The 19,106-nt window shown below is 36.5% G+C and overlaps 2 protein-coding genes and 1 long non-coding RNA gene across 11 annotated transcripts in view; all 3 read left to right on the top strand.

Moving 5' to 3' along the window:
* LOC117207351 lies at nucleotides 1–5,088 on the top strand. The gene is made up of 3 exons (XR_004487500.1): nucleotides 1–162; nucleotides 603–726; nucleotides 3,631–5,088. It is a non-coding gene; the product is annotated as an uncharacterized LOC117207351 (long non-coding RNA).
* A 1,679-nt stretch (nucleotides 5,089–6,767) lies between these two features.
* LOC117207349 lies at nucleotides 6,768–8,807 on the top strand. Its single transcript, XM_033447466.1, has 2 exons — nucleotides 6,768–7,529; nucleotides 8,700–8,807. The coding sequence occupies exons 1-2, from the start codon at nucleotides 7,121–7,123 to the stop codon at nucleotides 8,753–8,755; spliced, it is 465 nt and encodes a 154-aa protein (XP_033303357.1). The 5' UTR covers nucleotides 6,768–7,120; the 3' UTR covers nucleotides 8,756–8,807.
* Nucleotides 8,808–11,032: 2,225 nt separating this feature from the next.
* The window catches only part of LOC117207338, a 148,002-nt gene continuing 139,928 nt past the window's right edge, over nucleotides 11,033–19,106 (top strand). For 6 of the 9 annotated variants that reach the window (XM_033447451.1, XM_033447449.1, XM_033447447.1 and 3 more), the window contains exons 1-2: nucleotides 11,342–13,061; nucleotides 15,965–16,168. In XM_033447451.1, coding sequence (XP_033303342.1) covers nucleotides 11,345–13,061; nucleotides 15,965–16,168 — 1,921 coding nt within the window. In that variant the 5' untranslated portion in view covers nucleotides 11,342–11,344. Of the gene's footprint in view, nucleotides 13,062–15,964; nucleotides 16,169–19,106 lie in introns of all 9 variants that reach the window. The other 3 variants (XM_033447443.1, XM_033447442.1, XM_033447445.1) reach the window with 1 other exon arrangement.

The raw sequence follows: 19,106 nt of genomic DNA, 5'->3' as shown, positions 1-19,106 counted from the left end.
TTAGGGCAACGTGCCACCGACTTCCGTTCAAGTCGTCGCACGAGAAGCATCAGGTAAACACGCGTCGTCAGAATAATCGCAAGAAGATGTTCGATCGAAGGATAACGCAGGATGTTCTCGTGTCATCATATCAATTATTGGTCAAATTCGATCTTCATAAAGGTAAATGAATTTTTACACGATTTTTGTAAAGGAATCGTTAAATTTTGGTAAATTTTCCAGATGAATTTCACACTCGTGAAACAGATACGTAGTATACACTCGTGACTTTTAGCGTGGCGAAGGACGCGAGCAAATATTCCACATATTCTCGTGTTTCCAACGCTTCGTATTTCCGAAACATACATTTCTATAGTAACATAAATACTTCTATGTAAGCTCTCACGTTTTCCAGTTAAACAATTCGCGCCTGATTCTCTGCATTCTGTTTGTTACGTTTCTGTATTACATTGTCTTAATATATATATATATATATATTGAATTTGTTTGAATTCGAATAAATTTTAATTAATAGCAGATTAAACACGGATTTATTTCAAACGTAAGGTTCGTCAAGAAATATGGTAATTCGATTGAAATTGCTGAAGACTCGACTATTTCAGATACATGAAGCGATATTCGAAAAAAAAGGGACGATTCGACACGATGCTCGAAAATGATAGAAAGATCGTCGTTGGAAGTATAGCAATAGCTATCATTTCGATATGTTGTCTGGCATCATTTTTGGTAAGAAATTCTTTCTTCGTTTCTAATATTAAAAATATTATAATATTGCTATAAGTGTTGGTTTCGTTGTTAAAGAAAATCAATCTGAATATACTTCTCATTTTACACTCTAATATCATCGCAAAGTTGGAAGGTTAATACTTGTCATACGAAAAGTCGAGTTTCTAATGAATAATTTCGATGGAAGTTCGGTAACTTTTCAGTCCCATTATCGATCCCTGTAAAATTGTATAATTGGCCGTAATTAAACTGCGAACGTTTGTCGTAATTATAGAAAGTTTGAAGATGCAAAGATATGTAAATGTACGTGAAATACTCGGATCGAAGTATTTTATAACATATCGCGCGTTTGATTCTTTTTAGGAAACAAACTTTTACATTATAATATAATAATATTATAATAATTTTCCGCAGTCCCGTTTCATTATTTGCCTTCATAAAAATGTGAATTTACGCAAAGATCCGCGGTTTAATCGTAAATTTAATTCGTAGTTGAATCCCAACTTGCCAATTTCGAACATGAGAACGAACAATCCCTTTCGAATTCTTTTGCTTGTAAAATAGCTGCACTAATTCGTCGAAGGAGTAGAAAAGAATAGAAATATTCGGCACGGAGAGGCAAAGCTCGTAAAGCGTGCAAGCCGGAGCGATTAAAAACTTTTATGTCCGCGCAATATGACGCGGCGACTTGTTTTTGTCAGCCGGCCTATTTATACGCACCTTTTGGCAGCTACGCGAGAAACTTCGTCACGAGGATGCCGTTTCCGTTTCGTAGCTCCTTCGTCTTCCTCTTCTCTCGAGAATTTACAGAGTTTCTGTCCCCTCTTCCTCCAACTTTCTTCTATTTTCTTACTTCCTACTTATGTGTCGTTTGTTTTTGAATTTTTCTGTCTTTTCTTCTTTGTACTTGTAAGAAGATTTAGGACATTTCATAATTTTGTGCGACTAATATAATAACATGGATTCTTTCTATTAAAATTGACGTTTGATTATATTTCGGATTTTTTCGACAGGAGGATCGCGAAGGATTAAATATTAGCGTTGGCATGTTAGCGTAATAATAACGGCTTCAGGGATTTTCAAAATTAGAGTTACATTAGATTCAGGATATTTCGCAGGAGTGGACGCAAAGAATCAAATATTCACGTCGGTATTTTTAATAACAGCGACCTTGCATCGAACTCGATTAAATTTCGCGTTTCCGTATACGTCGCAAATATGCAAATTTTCGCGTCGTCGATGTAAGAACAATAGTCTCCGATTAAGTCACAGTTACATACGTATACAGAGAAGATTTCCAACTTTTGAAACTTTTATAAAAGAATATGCAAGTATTTCGATTTAGCGGTTCGATTCCATCTTGAATATCCACTAATTTTTTAACGATAAACCGTGACTTCGTATTCGATTAAAGCTGTTAATTTAAAATTATAAAAGTAAAGATATAAACTTTCAAACTCTCCATTAAACGTTCAGAAAGAGAACACGCGAGAAGCTTCAACATCCACATGAATACGGTTGAACCAACTTTGCAGAATTATCGAACTTTCACGAATAGAACGTACAAAGAGTTCAATATTCGTGTCAGTAGCGTAATAATAGTAGTTTTATGTTGGCTATGGCTGGAAGATGGAAAGGATTGATGGGCAACGCCAGATGGCTGACTCGTATCGCGTTTCCCTGGATTCTGTCCGTGGATTACGCGAGTTTCGCCTAGGGATCTCGGTTTCGGCAGCTTACTCTGTTTATAGTTATGCACGTTTGTTTGGATCTCGAACGTTGATGATCTGGACGCGCTGTGGAAAGCGAGATCACCGAGTTTTGTAAGCAGCCTTCTTGGACATTTACCGGAGATCGTGTTTCTTCTTTTTTTCCTTTTCCCTTTTGCCAAACCATTTTGTTTCAAAGGATTTGCCAGAAGGAAGATTTATCGAATAGAGAAAAGCAATCAAACGATTCGATTGCTTTCCAAGTATCGCCTCCTTCTTCGTTCGTTCCTCTTTGTGAAACCGTTATATTCGTGCGGTTAAATATTTCAGTTTCGGTATAACGATTTTAAAGAGGATTTCATATATATGTACATATACACGATTGCCGGTTATGTTTCCGTTTTAAAGCAAAACAAGTTTTTCTGACTTCTGTTCTCTGTATACGTTTGAAACGTGTATACAGGTCGGCGAAAGAAATTTCCCAATGTTGCCGTGCTCCAGCGTTTCGTATTGAAATACACCGACTGATCGTGAATTAATAATTTGTAGGCTGTGGATATTCATGCAAATTCACATTTTACGCGAGCAAAATTTGAATAAAATTACGTTTTATCCTCTGAATGCTGTAACGCGTACGTACTTTATTCCTTTCTTTATTAAGCGTTTTTCGTTTATACATTTGTGTTTAGTTTGTCCATTGTTTTCGTGTCTACAGTTAGCATAAATGCATAAACATCGGCAGCCGCGTAACTAGCAATAAAATGAATACACGCGTGTGTACTTTTCGAAAGCGTGCGTTATTTCCAATAGTCCGACACCTAAAGACCTGTTTCATTAAAAATCTGCATTAGTAAGAGTCACAAATACGATCGACTGTCTCATAAATATTCATTTATCGCGCTACCATAACCGCGCACTTTCTCGATTAGTTTGCATCTTCAAGACTACTTCTATTTGAAATCTTCGATACGAAGAATCGCAAATACGATTAGCTATGTCGTGAAAATCCATTCATTGTGTTACCATAAAAGAACAAATTCAGACACCCAATCAATCCCAAGAAATCCTCATCATATTTCTACGAACTTCGAAAGAAACTTCGCGTAAATAAGTAAATAAGTGTATGAAAAAGATATTATAGTGTACTAATGAAAAATGTAGTAAGACAAAAATGTAAACGAAGAATTCTTATTAGAGCTAAAACGACGAAAGGACATATACGTCAGACAACCATGAAGATAGAACACGGAGGTTCATCCGAGCTTTGTTACTAGCTAGGAAGTAAGTAACACAAGAGGAAATTAAAAGGCCGCGCCAGCATTAAAAATTAAATGTAGAATTCATTTTACAAATGTTTTGTAACTGGATTCGAGCTTGTTGCCAAATGAGGATAATGGAAATTGATCGATGATCGAGAAACTAAAAACGTGACTTCGCTTAAGAATCGAAAATCTTAGCAAAGATTATCGATTCTAACGAGTCCCTTTCGTTTTTCTCGACTTTTCGATTAGTTTTCATTCATAGATTCATTTAAATATAAATTAGAATTTAATCTCGCGAGGAAGATACTTCTGACGATGTTGCAATTATCGGAATCGATTTTTGTAAAGAGTTTTGTTAAAGATATGTGCTCTCACCTTAGTTTCGCGTAAATCTTTTCTTGTAAGCTTAGAAAATAGCTGATAAATGTATAATTTGTTAACGACCTGATAAGGACCTGCGAATTTAGATACAATTAGGTAAATATGATTAAAATAATTATTACGTCAAATTTGTCTCTTGATGAAAAATTTTGCATACATCTCGAATTAATTTTCATAAATTATGCATTATTTGGGATGAAATATGAACGCTGTATATTGTAAAGGTACCTAGGAACTGTGATCACATTATGTTAAATTTTGTAATTTTAAATTTGTAATTTTAAACAATCGATTATTCTAATTGATGTAAGTTGTATTATAACGGCGGGCAACCGTTTAGATTTACCAACCTCATCTTATGATTTAATTTCATTGTTTAAATATATACAATTTCAAATAATTTGCATATATTAACAGCATAATAATTGTTCAAATTTTAATAAGCAGAAAATTAACCTTTCATATTTAATTAAGATATACAACGTCTGTATGTATAGGTAGAAACAAATAATACCAAGGTTCCTTAAATCACGATTCTTTTTTACTAAGTTAAATCATGGTTCTTTTTTTATACTTTTTGGATCATTGTTTTATATGTTTTTATAATTTGATTGTTATCAGACTCTTAACATTATTCGACTATTATCTAGTTCGACTTTTACGACTTTTACTCTTTGAACGTGATTTTTGGTTAATCCGAAACCATTGTTTGGTTCTATCCCCTTTTTAAGTTTCGCCAAATGTTTATGCGCATATTGTAAACTTCAAAAATATCTTCCTTGTATACATTGTTGTACTCACCTTATGAAGAGGCAAAGTTCTTATAACACTATAGACGCCTTAAAAGATTGTTAAATAATTGGTAGCACAAGTTGAAATATTATATATATATATGTGTGTGTCATTCGTATGATTGGCTAACTCTTTTATTTATATGTTATATTTCTATGTTGATATAATTTTTATATTGCATCTATATTTAACATTATAAGAAATACATCCAAATTCAACTGAAACATTGTTTGACCACTACGCACCTATCTCCCTGCGATTTCTATCATTTGACCTTTTCAGTCCCTTTCGCGTTTTTCTTCAAAACATTCGTAAAAAACTCTCTAATGTCGATCGAGATATAGCAGAATACACGCAATAAAATATATTTTCAGAATCGTATTTCGTATTTAACGTAACTACCATGTGAAAATATTCTTGCACAGGAATAATTCCGAATTTTAATACGCAAAGTAGGAGGAAAGTTAGTTGAAATTTTGAAGGCGAACCTTCTTAATGGACTACAAATTCAGAACGTTATTCTTGCAACTTCATTGCAAAAGTAGAAACAAATGATCTCGCTGTCAGTAACTTCGTTCGTTTCACAGTCCTTTAAATGGAAAATGAATCTTCTTCTCGGATTAAAGATCGACAGCGTTATTCGACCAGTTGATTTCTGAACGTACTATCCTCGATAATTGAGATTACCGATATTTGATCGCACTTTGACTCACGCGCGATCGATTAATAGGCAGCTTTTCACAAATTGAAATTTAATATCGTCTACAGGACTTTATGGAAATTCGACACGCTCTGCAACCCACGAGAAAACGGTTCTACTGCGCCGGAAACTTCCTTTGAAAGAGATGAAACGATTCTTTAAAGTTTCGAACGATTCTTATTCATGAGGTACAACGCGGAACATAGTTCTTGAAAACAGTAGCGAAATAGTGTTGCAACGTTTCTAGTCTGTTAAAGCGTATAGGCGGTGCGCTGTATTTTGCCTTCGAATTTTATATAATTTTTTCTGGCCAGAAACAGTGGCTGCCGAGCCTCTCGAGACGATACCATTCGGTATCTCTCGCGAGGATCGTGGGACAAATAAAAAGTTGGCCAGCTTTAAGCAAGCGGTTTCGTCCGGTCTGAGCGAATTTTCTTCAGGACCAAAAGATATCCTCCCTCTGCCTCCGGGTGATTTGTGTTACTTGAAATTTTGGTCAACCGGATACGTTGGTGTCTTTGTTTTAATCAGGTTGGTACTTAATGACTTGATTTGAACTAGAAAAACTAACCTACAATTTATCACTGAATATATTTTAACACGTTAACTGTATTTTTTTGGAAATTTCTATAATCATGAAATAAAAAATTAATGAAGACAAATTAGTTTTAGTTAGATAGATTTTAATCCTTGACGCGATTCAGAATAGATTTCTGGAGAACAAGTAATCCTTAGAAAATTAATTAACAGCGAACTTTTATGAACACTGGAACGTTTGTATTATATATAAGAAAGAAGTTCGACGAAAAGATAAAAATTGATAAGGGATTCGGATAAAAATTGGGCAATTTGCGTTGTAAAGGAAGAAGCTTGGTGCAAAAAAGAAAAATATTTTATTTCTGTTAGTGATTTAGTTAGTAAAACATTAATTCAGGATTGATACTGGAAATTATCTACTATTTATTCATAGCATTTTATTTTTAATTCTATTGATCTAAATATAGCATATTTAGTTTTGAATTATAGCTACATAACATGATCGATGATATCTCAAGCTAAAATTAATTTTAACTAATTTTGTAATTGCAACTGTCTTACTTAAATGTACCTCGGTATCAGACAAGCAGCCAAACCAGTTTATTACGTACGTATTTCCAGTGAATTTGGTAATGGAAAAGAAGCAGCATAATACAAATCGTAAAGGTAATTCGATATTAAAGACAAGAAGCGAGAGCAGTTTATCATAGAAGTGAAAGAGCTAGCCAATCGCAGATAACCAAACTATCCAATTACAATCCAACTCGTCTGTCTACACCAATTAACCACGAGTTGCCATACACGCCACAACCAACCACGAACCAACGCAAACCACTGTGCTCGACCAATTAACTCACCGTTTCAATACGCAACAACTTCACTGTACCGTCGTTATTTTATCTACGTTGCAAACGACGAATCTTCCAACATCTTCGAACTCGACCGAACCAAAAGCGAAAGTTACGCTTCTCTTATTCGTGTTGATGTTTGTATGGTGAAAGTTGCACCGTGTCATGTCATCGGACGACGTTTGCTACGATTCTTCATCCTTGTTGAAGAAAAAGACTGAAACGGAGAATGGAGAAGAAGAGGAACAAGCAGAGGGGAAGGACAATTGTCGAAAACCGTGGAGAACGTTGGACGCCCCTTCGGTCGATCGCGACGATAACTTATACGTAGCTGTTCGTCAGAGCTTGCACAAGGTTAATCGAGTTTCAGAAAATTCCTTGTCCCCGCTAAGAAACGCTGAAACTGGGAATAGAAGTGGAGTGTCGCAGGAGTCCAGCATGGGAAGATTTTCCACCATAAAGGCGTACTTTGATATGGGCCAGGAGGAGGGGTCAAGGTACACATGCAGGACCACCATAATGGGCAAGCTGAAGAGGATGCTGGAGTTGAGAAAACGAGAAGCGAGTTCCATGGGTTGTTTGACACAATTTCTTTTTAATTTTGTTCTCGTTTGTATAATAATTCCATTTGGTCTGCGAGAGTTTGAGTGCCACGTGTTCAGATCGGTATATTGTATTGTATGGTATTGTATGGTATTGTGTGCTATTGTAATTAATACGATACATTGTGGACAACAGTGCGTTGTGAATAGATGCTTGAAATGTGTTTGGTTGTCATTTTAATGGAAAATTGGAACTGCAAGTGTGTTCGACTTGATAGAATTTCTTCTTAATTTTGTTTTTATTTCAATGATAGGTTTATCTAATTTGCGAAGGTTTGAATGTTACATGGTCAGGTTGTTATATAGGGTGGTGAAGGAATGTACTTTGTGAAGGACGTTTGAAACGTATTTGATTGTCATCTTAATTGAAAATTGCAAGAACGAGCGTTTGACTTGATAGAATTTCTTTTTAATTTTTCTTTTGTTTGAATAATAAGTTTATCTAGTTTATGAGAGTTTGAATATTACGTGATCAAAGTGATACACGGTATGAAAGAGATATGTATAATAGATGTAGGTTTTGTGGTTGATATAATACAATGTGGGCAACGGTGCATTGTGAATAGATGTTTGAAATGAATTTCGTTGTTATTTCAATTGCAAATTGGCGTAGCAAGTGTTGATCGTTGTGTAGCAAGGTTTGCCTTTGAAGTGGTGTAGGTTTATGTGTTATGGATAATGCGTTACAGAAGAACATAATATCGCAAGATTATTTGATTATTTCGTTTAATCGAATATTCTGATTGTTGCATGTTAATAATAATATTGACATAGAAAAGAAATTAGGGATATAGGTTTTAAAGTTAGATTCATGCATTTTGTATATATATATGTATAAAAGATTTGAAAGAAATGGACATGTAAATTCTGAGGGTAGATTTATGATACTACGATGATACCTTTAACATTCTGTTTTCATTCTTTTTGCGATCTGAAGTTCTTCGGTAAACTTCATCACTGTTTCCTTTCTTCGTTGCTACCAGCTTATCTAGAATATACTATCATAACCGTGAGCTGCATTTTTATCTCCAGTTATAGAGCTTTCGAGACGACTAAATTATAAGACAAATATTTCCACGACCCTTGAACCTTCTACTTTTTCAAACAAAGTAAAAGAACAAAAATGTATCTTCGCTTCGCAGAATCGACGATGAACGGTTTGAAGAAAGACGTAAACGGCAATATAATATCAGACTAGAAGAGAACTACGAAGGGACTTGAAAGCTACTGCCGTTCTATGATCAGCGGAAGGAAATCATCGAAGAGGAAACAAACTGTTCAAGAATCTACCGCTGTTTTATCGGATAATCCCCGCAAACGTGGGACGCGAGCAAAATTATATTTTAATTCCATCTTTTGGTTGTTTCGTCGGGAAACGATGTCGTGAAACCTGGAAATACGAAGCAACACGAGCTCATTTTTCAGTATACGGTTAAAACTATTTGCGGGGTTCAGACGAAAGATCTTATAGGTATATCATACATACTTTAATTTGAGAAAACTAAAGTTATTTTGTCTAAAGTTATCAGGATATAAGGATTATTATTTACACTATAATAGGTATATTTATTCGAGTTTTTGTTTTCTCAGCAGAAACATGTATTCTTCTTTGTTTTGCTTAAAGTAACAGTGAATCGTTTTATTATTTTTCATTAGTTGTTTTTAAGTTATAACAAAAATACGCTGAAGAGGAATATTAGGAGAAAGAATTTCTGGTATTTCTAGCGTTAAATTCTTAAATGTAATAAAGACATGTTATCATACGTATTCATAAATATTTGGGAATCTATAGCAAAGTTGCCCAAATAAATACTCGATATTGTGTATTTAAATTTATATGCCGGTTTTAGAAAAATATTCGCGCTTGTGCCATTTTCTCATCGATTGGTCGGACATTGGTCAACGGTTGTCTATTGAAGATTTATTTACACGTTGCGATTGTCCGCCAATTCACAACTAGCTCGATAATAAAGTTGTCACGATGAAGTTAACGAGGTACGGTGATGGAATGAAAATTAAGTAAGTTTTTCTGAGAAAGATCTTGGCAATGGAAAATGTTGAATGATATAGATGATTTATGACATTGTGTATGATTTTAATAAATTTTCTGCGACTTCCCTAATTCTGGCTCCTTCATTCTGGAAAACCTGGCTCGTTTAATGAGATGGATATATCTGGTTCAATGTTGTTTCAATATAGTTAAACTCTTCCTGAGAAAGAATATATATGTAGTTGTAAAAATACTTGTAGTTTGCTTCCAAACAATTTTTTGTTTCTACTTCGATCAAGTGACATTACATATGATAATATGTGACAAATAGATATTTACAAATCTTCCTTTATATAATTTATAGACTGCTTTTTTTTTAAAGAAAAGAGAAGATAACCTTCTAGAAGGTTTTTACTATAAACGTATCTGTGTACGTATAAGTTTCTTTTGAAAATACTTAAAACAATCAAAGAATCGCATTCTTCAATGACGTTGAAGAAATGATCAACTGAAATATTAACAACCATTTTACATCTGGAAAAAATATCAGCGAACTTTGTCAAATAAATTAGCAGCAATAAGGATCAACGATCGTCTTACAGCACAAAGAAACTAGCTATCCGTCAACGAGTAAATACACAACGAATAATAAAAAAAGTCGAAAACATAATCTTTTGTAACCAATCGACGTTGATTAAAACTCTTCGTTCGGAGCAAGGTAAACGTCAACCAACAAAATTAAAGGAACAGCGGCAACGTTCTCCAATCAATTAACAGCGACAAGGAAAAGAAATTTCCATTGGCCGATCGGAACACCAATTCAAATCGGACTCCAACGTTGATGTAAATGTTCTCCCAACCCATTTTAACCGTCTTAACTGAAATCGACAACCGTTCTTTCCCAACACTTTTCACTGTTTAGTACTATTTCGTATTATCAACGTGGCTGATCTTTCTATCGGTTCTAGAATTCGTTCGTTCGCGACGTGCCTTAGATGTAAGTGACTGGTTTCGTATGCGCATCGTCGTGTATTGTCGCTGAGACTGTACTTGCAAAAGAAACAAAGGAGTTTTGTTGTCTCAGCGTGCGCGTAGAAACCGTTAACGATTGGTTCGTACAAGGTCCGTGATACTCTTCAACCGAATTTCGTCCGACCTTTCTGTCAATAGACGGATCATTTTCACTTTGCGAGACGAATAATAGGCAACAAATAATAAATAATTCCACGGAGTAATACATACGAGGGTCTGTATTTAAGACTAGAGGTTTATTATTGTTATTTAAGACGTCTAAAAGGAAAGAACGTAATGGAACAGTAATAGAAATATTAACAAATAACAGAGGCTTTTCAAATAATATATGATTATTAATATATAAATAATAGATAATTATCGATATTATATAATAATAATAATATAATAAAATAATAATAATAGTAATCAATCAAAATAAAAGAAGAAACAATCGAACAACCAAGACTCAAGATGTCTGAAGAAAAACGTAGCGAGACCACCTACCGTTTGCTCGAGGATTCCTCCGAGTCACCGGATTTGTCTCCATCCGACAGATACGACACTCCAAACCCGACGCCTTCAAAATTTCATACAGATTCGAGTCCCACCATGAATAGTCTGATAGAAAGGTTGAGGCAGTTGCGAGTGAAGACGCCCGTGGAGCCCAGGGTACCCTTTCCTACTCCTGTTAAACTATCTCCCACTGAGTCTTCCGAGCCGTCTTCGAGCAAAGACACCAAGCTACCCATCTGTAGTGGGCCTGATCTGGTGAAAATGTTAGAAATGCATATCAATACGCGTTTATCGATTTCTGAAGAACGATGCAGTCCAGTTCGCGGCAGCTACAGTATCGACAACGAAACGCTGAAGATGATGTTAGCCAAAGAACATGAACGTCGTCAGATGGAAAATTGGGAATTAGACAGGGAGAAATTAAATGAAGGGAAGAGCGAAACGATCTTGAGTCCGCTTTTAGGTCGCCGTTTGAAGAAGAATCGAAAGTTCTTCGTGGATGTCCCACCTCTGGAAGAAATTGATTCACCGCAGTCAAGTGTGGACAGCTCTCTCCTGGTTGAAACTGGTTCACCTGTGTTAATGGAGTGTCACCCGGAATGTGAGCCAATTCGTCAGGACGATGAACTGGCGTTCTTGTCACATAGCTTGCACAACATCTCTGGAGCGTTTTCTGAATTATTGTCGTTGAATAAAGATAGTATGGGATGCGAAGCTAGTGACAAAGAGAGTAGCGCGAAGTTGGAAACGAATGTATTGATAGAAGAAGGGAAATTTAAGGAGCTTATAGACGTTTACTTGGGAGATTGCGTGAGCTACGAGCAGAAAGAGATGGTGTTCGATAGCTATATGAGTAGCATTAATTTGAACAAATCTGAAGATTTTACCGAATTTACCGAAGCGTACAGAAAGGACGATCTTGTTAGTAAGTTTTTGGCTAGGGTTTCTTTGGAGGATTTGCCTGAGGATCGAAGAGAAGCGAATTGGAAGGTTAAAGTGGTCGAAGAGAAGACCGTGGATCAGAATTTGTCCAAAGAAGAAGGAAGCATCGTGTCTCAAGACGGAACGTGTAAGAACGAAGATATTGTATCTCCTAATAGAGACATTTTTTTGAAAAAAAGTTGCTCCGAATCCGATATTTCAAACAGTCCTAAAACCAACGATGACGTTATATCCGAAGAGTATATCAAAAGATTGGATAGATCTCAATCGATGACGGACGAGTTAACACGCGCCGGGTCCTACTCAGAGCTATCGATGAATTTTGATATGCAGATCGAAGAGAGGGTTACTGACACTTTCAAATTGATAGATTCTTTTGATACAACTGGTGATCACGAAAGCTCTGATGAGCCCATAGATTTTTTGATAGCTCCTGAACAGAAATCGTCTGGCTCGGTTGATTCTTTGACGAGTTCAAAAGAAGATATAAATGATGATCAAAGAGATTCGAAATCATATGCTAGTGACAAGTGTATCGAAGATTCGAATAAAAGCAGCGAAGATAATGTTGCGAGCATTTATTATTCAGTCAGCTCTCGTGGGAGCTTTGGTTTAAACGAACTTCCCAATGAAGTAGACAATATAAAGGATTCTTCTATTGATTCGAGGGAACGAGAATCGTCGACAGACACGAGTCATAAAGATTGTGGTCCATTGCCTGACGCAGAAGATGAAGTTTTCGAAAATTTTGGCTTGGTCGATACTTTTAAGAGGGAGGCCTGTTTCCAATCGTTTCTGAGAAGAGTGATGAAGAGAGAATGGATACGTTCGATCAGAAAATTGAGGAATTCGTCAGAGAAAATAATGGATGCTGAAGATGATAGGAAAAAATCGGAGAAAGCAAAGAAGGAAGATACGTCGTCTTCGTCGATGCAGAAATATGACGGCAGTGATCTAAAATCGACGAAATATTACGAAACGGAAGAATGTCTGAAAATAAAATTTAAGAAGAGGGAGCCTAAGATATTGGAAGAGAGAAATCCAGGTAATCTGTGTTGTGTCAATTTATTTTAGAAAAAGATGAAGAAATTTAGTCTCGTCGCGTTGTATAAAATTTAGTAATTGTCGGAAAATGTACAATTGCAGACGTGTCGTTTGACTTCGGAAATTTGTGTATAAGATTTTTATTTGAAATTTATATTGCGAATCGTAGAATTAGAAATTGACATGAAAGAAATTGGTATACAACTGGAAATTGTTGAGATTAGAATCAAAGCGCAGAGAAATTGGAGAATTTACGAATTCATGTTAAGTCCTCGGAAATTGCAGCATACGGAGTTGCATGAGTCCTGTGCCGGTACGAAGCGAGTTGATTGTGGTAACAAATTCTTCATTTATTTAGGTGGCTTCTATCGACAGAATAATCCAATTAGGTGAACAAACATTGGACAGACTGCGAATGTTTTAAGTAATCTAATCCAAAGGTTTAACACGTCGAAGATACAGAGTTACCAATATACTTTCTAAAAATGACAAATAATAAATTTCTTAGAAAATACTAATTATAAATCAAACATCAAACTTTTAAAATCCTAATCATGATACAAAGCGTAATATTTGAAATCAAACTTTTTCCTTCGTTTCAATCCTAACACCTTGCAATTTTTTGCCTCGTTATCTTCTCAAAATTACCTTCTGCGGATATATATATATATAAAACGCAGCACGAAGTTTATCAAAGCAGCAGGTCGGAATATTCATTATAAATTCTCGATGGTGTCACGAGGCTCGTAAAGACAGAACGAATAGCTGCATCGATTTATCTCCGTAAAACGCATGCGATGCTATCGATAGAAAAACGGGATTATGGTTGGCGTGCGATCCAACGTACCACCGCGGTTTCTCTTTCTTCGTCGACCGGCAAACAGCAATTTACAATGGCCGGCGATAAGCCAACTAACCTATAAATCATCCACGAAGAAAGAGAGGCCGCGAACAAAATATATGCGAAGCATTAATTGGAAAGATAACAGGTTGATTATACCAGATAACGTTTGCTACTGCCTCGGTCAATATTTGCCAATAGTTAATTACCACGAATAGCACACTGTCGTTCATAAGCATGCGGCCACTCCGCAGAACTTCTAATAACAATGTGTGAATTTTATGTGTTACGTTCCATTAGCGATGAATTAGTAATTGGGAATGATATTTATTATTTTCTTATTTTTGTTACTATTATTATCGGATATATAACTCTTTAACGTACAATTCGGTTACAAGTCGTTCATGGATGACAGTGCTCTATTAATTAATATTATATTATACCAAAAAGAGTATAGTGAGAAGAGAAAAGTCTACCGAGTCACAAAATTTATCGGCGTTTGTTGTTACGCGATTAACACAGTTAAATTGACGGAAGATCGTACGATGAACTTCCTTTAACAGTTGTTGAAGTGATCACCACTTTTAAGAAAACTCGACATCTGGTCTTTTTAGTTTTCTCAAGCACTGAAGCCATCGACAGCGTATAGACAATAGACTAGGACGAAGGCAGACCATAGACAGTAGACAGACGACGATGGCTTCGGGGTTTTCAGTTATAGGGTAACACTGCCAGCGTGCGGATCTGGACCAGCTTAAATTATATTCCTACTTGTACTTACACTTCTGTATTAAAATATATTTTCTACTTCACAATTTATCTACGCGTTCCTCTCTTCATACATCTAATAACCTCAACAGCAGTAAACTACGATCTCGTCTGAATGACGCTGACGTATTTTACTTGAAAAAAGACACTGTGTCAGCGCACACGATAGTGACATGTGTGGAATCGATAGATTGTACGTTGAGAATGTATATTAAAGAAACATGTCAGTAATGTGTTTTATTAGTTGAAGATTACAGAGGAGAACACGAGAGGTCACACTTTTTATTCGATCTTATTTTAGTTGTCGTAAAATTAATTGAATTATTAAGAACGTCTTATGAATGATAACAGTTTGGTTTGTCCGTAATTTTGTCATTAAACTAAACTCTCGCAGAGTGCAAACACGAGCGACAGTGCAGCTGACTGATATAAGCGCAATACAAGTTTAACGTGCAATAGAAAATAATAGGAGAGAGATCGAATCAGCGTGGATTTTAGCTTGGTAATCCGTACGAAATGTTCGTTCGAGAGATACTAGGAGATTACCCGTGTGCTTTTTTCCGGAAACTGTGTCAGATGCGTGGTTACGATAAGCTGGTATAATTTCTGGAATGGATACCGGCCGAGCTGCTTCGACTTCGCGATACGAACGTGAGTCCTTCGCTGATCTCGGGATTCGGGATTTCGCTACGTTTCAGCTTGTTTCAGGGATATACGTGTGTATGTATATATACATATGCGTGTTTCGATCGTTTATTCTAAGGGGAAAGATCGACGATTTGGAAAATTAGCTGGTGATAACGGTCGTATCGATATAGAATATCGTTGAATTTTTTAAAATTTTTATAACTATGGGTTCGAGAGATTTGGCAGACATGATTTTTAATAATTTCTTTTAAGATATCGAGGGATGAATTAAATATGCACGAACAATTGTACATCGATTTCTTGCCTTCAATCTCTAACTGAAAATTAGAAGTTGCAGAGAATCGATGAACAAGGTTTTTACGAATTGTTTAAAACATCGAACAACTTGTCGCTACTTTCTCGATGAGTTCATAGAAATGGTAATTTTTCAGTGTTTATATTCCATTTCATCTTATACATGTAGTTTCTTCTTACCTCAATGAGCAAAAATGATTCTCGTAACTGGGAGAAAATAAAACAATGTACCAAGTTAGCAAGATATCGTCTTATAACTAGAGGAAATAAAACCACGTACTGAATTAACAACATTAACCACGTTAACAGTAAGCATTCATGTCCTAACAAGAATTTATTGATTTTATTAACAGATGTGCCCTTTCCGCCGTCGCAAAAATTGACAGTGGCTGATGTGTTCGACCCGCGAACGGATCGGCCACGGCCGGAAGTCCTCAAGCAACACTTTATCCTGGAAGGTAGAATCGACGAGGCAGCGGCTCTTCGTATAGTCAACGATGGAGCAGCCCTTCTTCGCTCAGAGAAGACTATGATCGATATTGAAGCTCCAGTTACCGGTGAGTCCTCTTCATCTTTTTCTTTCAGAACATTTTTACATCGTCCTCCATCCCGCAACGTCAATTTCAATCCCCCGTGAAACGTGTATCGATCAAATCTACTTCGCCAAACCAATCCAAAAAAAGAAAGCAAAGAAGGAAAAAAAGAAAAGAAAGAGAATAGCAACTCTGGAGAACCTTTCGAAGAATCGAGTCGCAGGAAAGGACGCGTTATATGGCGGCACGTTAGAGGGAAAAACATGAAAGGCACTTGACACAGTTACGCGCGGCGAGAAAGACCACCGATTCCACGGCTTCGATATGCGTTTACATGAGAACGATCGCGACATCGTGAACGAAGCGAAGTATCGTCTTCGTGCTACCATCTTGTCCTTCATATGTGTATACAGAGTGTCGCGAAATATGTAGAGGATATTTGAGCCTTTCGAAAACCAAACAGATTAATTCTTCTTTTTATGAATTTCTTAATTTCGTTATACAGACTGTCCCAAGTTTGAACGATCGAACTTCGCCAACATGTTGTACGATGAGTAGAAATAAGGGAAAGACGTGTACGAATATACGTGTGCTTTAGTAACACACGTTATCATGTTGAACACAAAATCGATTTATTTTTCCATTTCAAAGTACCGTTCACCGTTTCGAACTCAAGCTTAACGTCGTACGAACAGATTGAGCTTATCGCTCTTCGAATTTCATGTTTATGTTGCTTTAGTTCAATGAACGCGCTATTAATCCTTTTTATTAGTTTTTCCCAAGAACCAGTTTTTGTACGATACACAGTTCACTTTTTCTGTTCCCCGCAGATAAAAGTCTAACGGTGTCGGATCTCGTGATCTCGCGGATCAAATCGTCTTTCACGATAACGTTCGTCCCTCGCCCTTAGGTTTTACATTTTTGTCTTTTAGAAGCCTTTATAAAACGTTTACGGATCTGTGTTCGTACAAAATCTGTCTCTTGTTTCCACTTATGGAATATATTGGCGAAATTTGATGGTTTTTGACCCTTATCCGCCCCTCGGTTTCGCATTTCAATCTGTACATATCCCTCGGTATTAATTTGACAGTGGTAAAAAATCAATGAGACGAAGAGGTTCATTTTGTAAATTCTCTTATCGAGTATAAAAATTCGCATTCTTTACAAGGAATAAATCTGTGAGATGACCGTAAAGTTGTTTTACACTTGTCACAGCATGTGCTGCGAACATTTACATTCTTCTTCCCTCAAGTTTATGCTAACTTTCAAGGTTATAGATGACTATATATATCCTGGAAGGGTGGTACATGGAGAGCATAATTGTCGTGTAATAGCAAAATTATAGCTGCCAAAGGGCTTGATAAAACGTCAAAGTTATATAGGTCAAATTGATACCCAACAACGTTTTCGTAACAAATGTCATTTACAGGTCTAAAGGTATTTTTTGTCCATAAAAATAACAAATATATCCATTCGTGTGAAAAGAATAAAAGTCAAAAAGATCCAGAGAAATGTTTGTACAAATGAACGAGTGTAATAGAATCTTTCACTGAGAAAATATGTCAGATTGACACAAGGGGCAGAGTAAAGGTTAAACTTGGAACACCCTGTATAAATACGCGATGAACGTTCAATTCTTAAGGAGCAAATAACTTATTTCCGTAAGACAGCCCATCGCAAGATGATGACATACTTAATGGTATTTGTAAATAAAGAACAGTGTTTGTACCATTATTGCTTTTTCGTGGCGCACTAATATTTTGTCACACCTTGTATATACGTAGAACGGACAAGTTAGTGCCGCGTGCGACGGATGCACGGTTGAGCGGTTCGTTTCGTCTGATCCAATAAGGGTAGCCTGATCGATTCCGCTCGTGTGAACCGGCCTTAAACCCTCGACAAGATAGAAAAGCGAGGCCTCGAAGCGTCGATGCCTGCCTGCTGACGCGTTTCTCTGTTTTAACGCGACGTAGAGCCTCTCTCTTTACTTTGCCTCTTCTCGTCCTGCCTTTCTTCCCTCTTCTTCCTCTTTTTTTTTTTTTCGTCTCTGTCTGGCTGCTGCTGATACTTGGATCGAGTATCGCGCCGCTGCAATTGAACGTTGCAGATTCAGATTGGTGGTTGAGTTTACACGAAATGGCGAGATTCTTGAAACGGTGCGCGTGGAACTGGGAATTTTGGAAATTGGCGCCAGTGGAATTGCAATTTCTGGAGATGCGCGCGTATAGAATTACGTTTTGAAAATCGGAGCACGTAGAAATGCGATTTTAGAAATTGGCTCGTATGAAATCGAGAGTTTCCGAGACTAAAGCGTACGGAATTGGGAATTCTGCAAACTGGTATCCATGGAAATCCAAATTTAAAGATTGAAGCGTATAGAATCGCAAGGTTTTTTTTTAAATTCTCAACAAATTGCCAATATTGGAATTCGCCAGGCTTGGAAATGCGAATTTCTACGTTTTCGCCTGTCGGTTTTTCGTATTAATTGCAAGAAAATTAACCGAATCAAGACAATTAAGATCTCCTTTGAGTCGTTCAAAATTAAAAATACAACAACGAGGAATAAACTGGTAAAAAAGGGTAATTTAGAGGGAAGAAAAATATGCAAACAAAATGTCCAAGCTCAGATATAAAGCAACGAGGGTAAAACTCACAGTAAACACGGGAATCGGAATTTTTCCAGTAAATATGTATGCCCCTTTGAGCTATATCCCTCGTTAATTAGTTCCAGTTTGCCATAATCTATTAGTTTTGCAGCAGGTAAAAAGCATAATCCTTCAACATCTTGCACATTATCCTCCTTCTTCTTTCTTACAACTTCCTCTTCAATTTCGACTTCAACCTTTTTTAACTTTTTATTTTCTTCTACCTCATCTCTCTGATTTCACGCGTTTCCCTCCCCCCTCCCCCCTTTTACCTTCATTCTCCGGCTCTTTCCTTTAATTTTGTCTCAAAAACTTCT

This window comes from Bombus bifarius, unplaced genomic scaffold, assembly GCF_011952205.1.
Source record: "Bombus bifarius isolate JDL3187 unplaced genomic scaffold, Bbif_JDL3187 scf7180000008028, whole genome shotgun sequence".
NCBI lineage: Eukaryota > Metazoa > Arthropoda > Insecta > Hymenoptera > Apidae > Bombus > Bombus bifarius.
The sequence above is the reverse complement of the archived record's forward strand: the minus strand, read 5'-3'. Positions and strand labels throughout refer to the sequence as shown.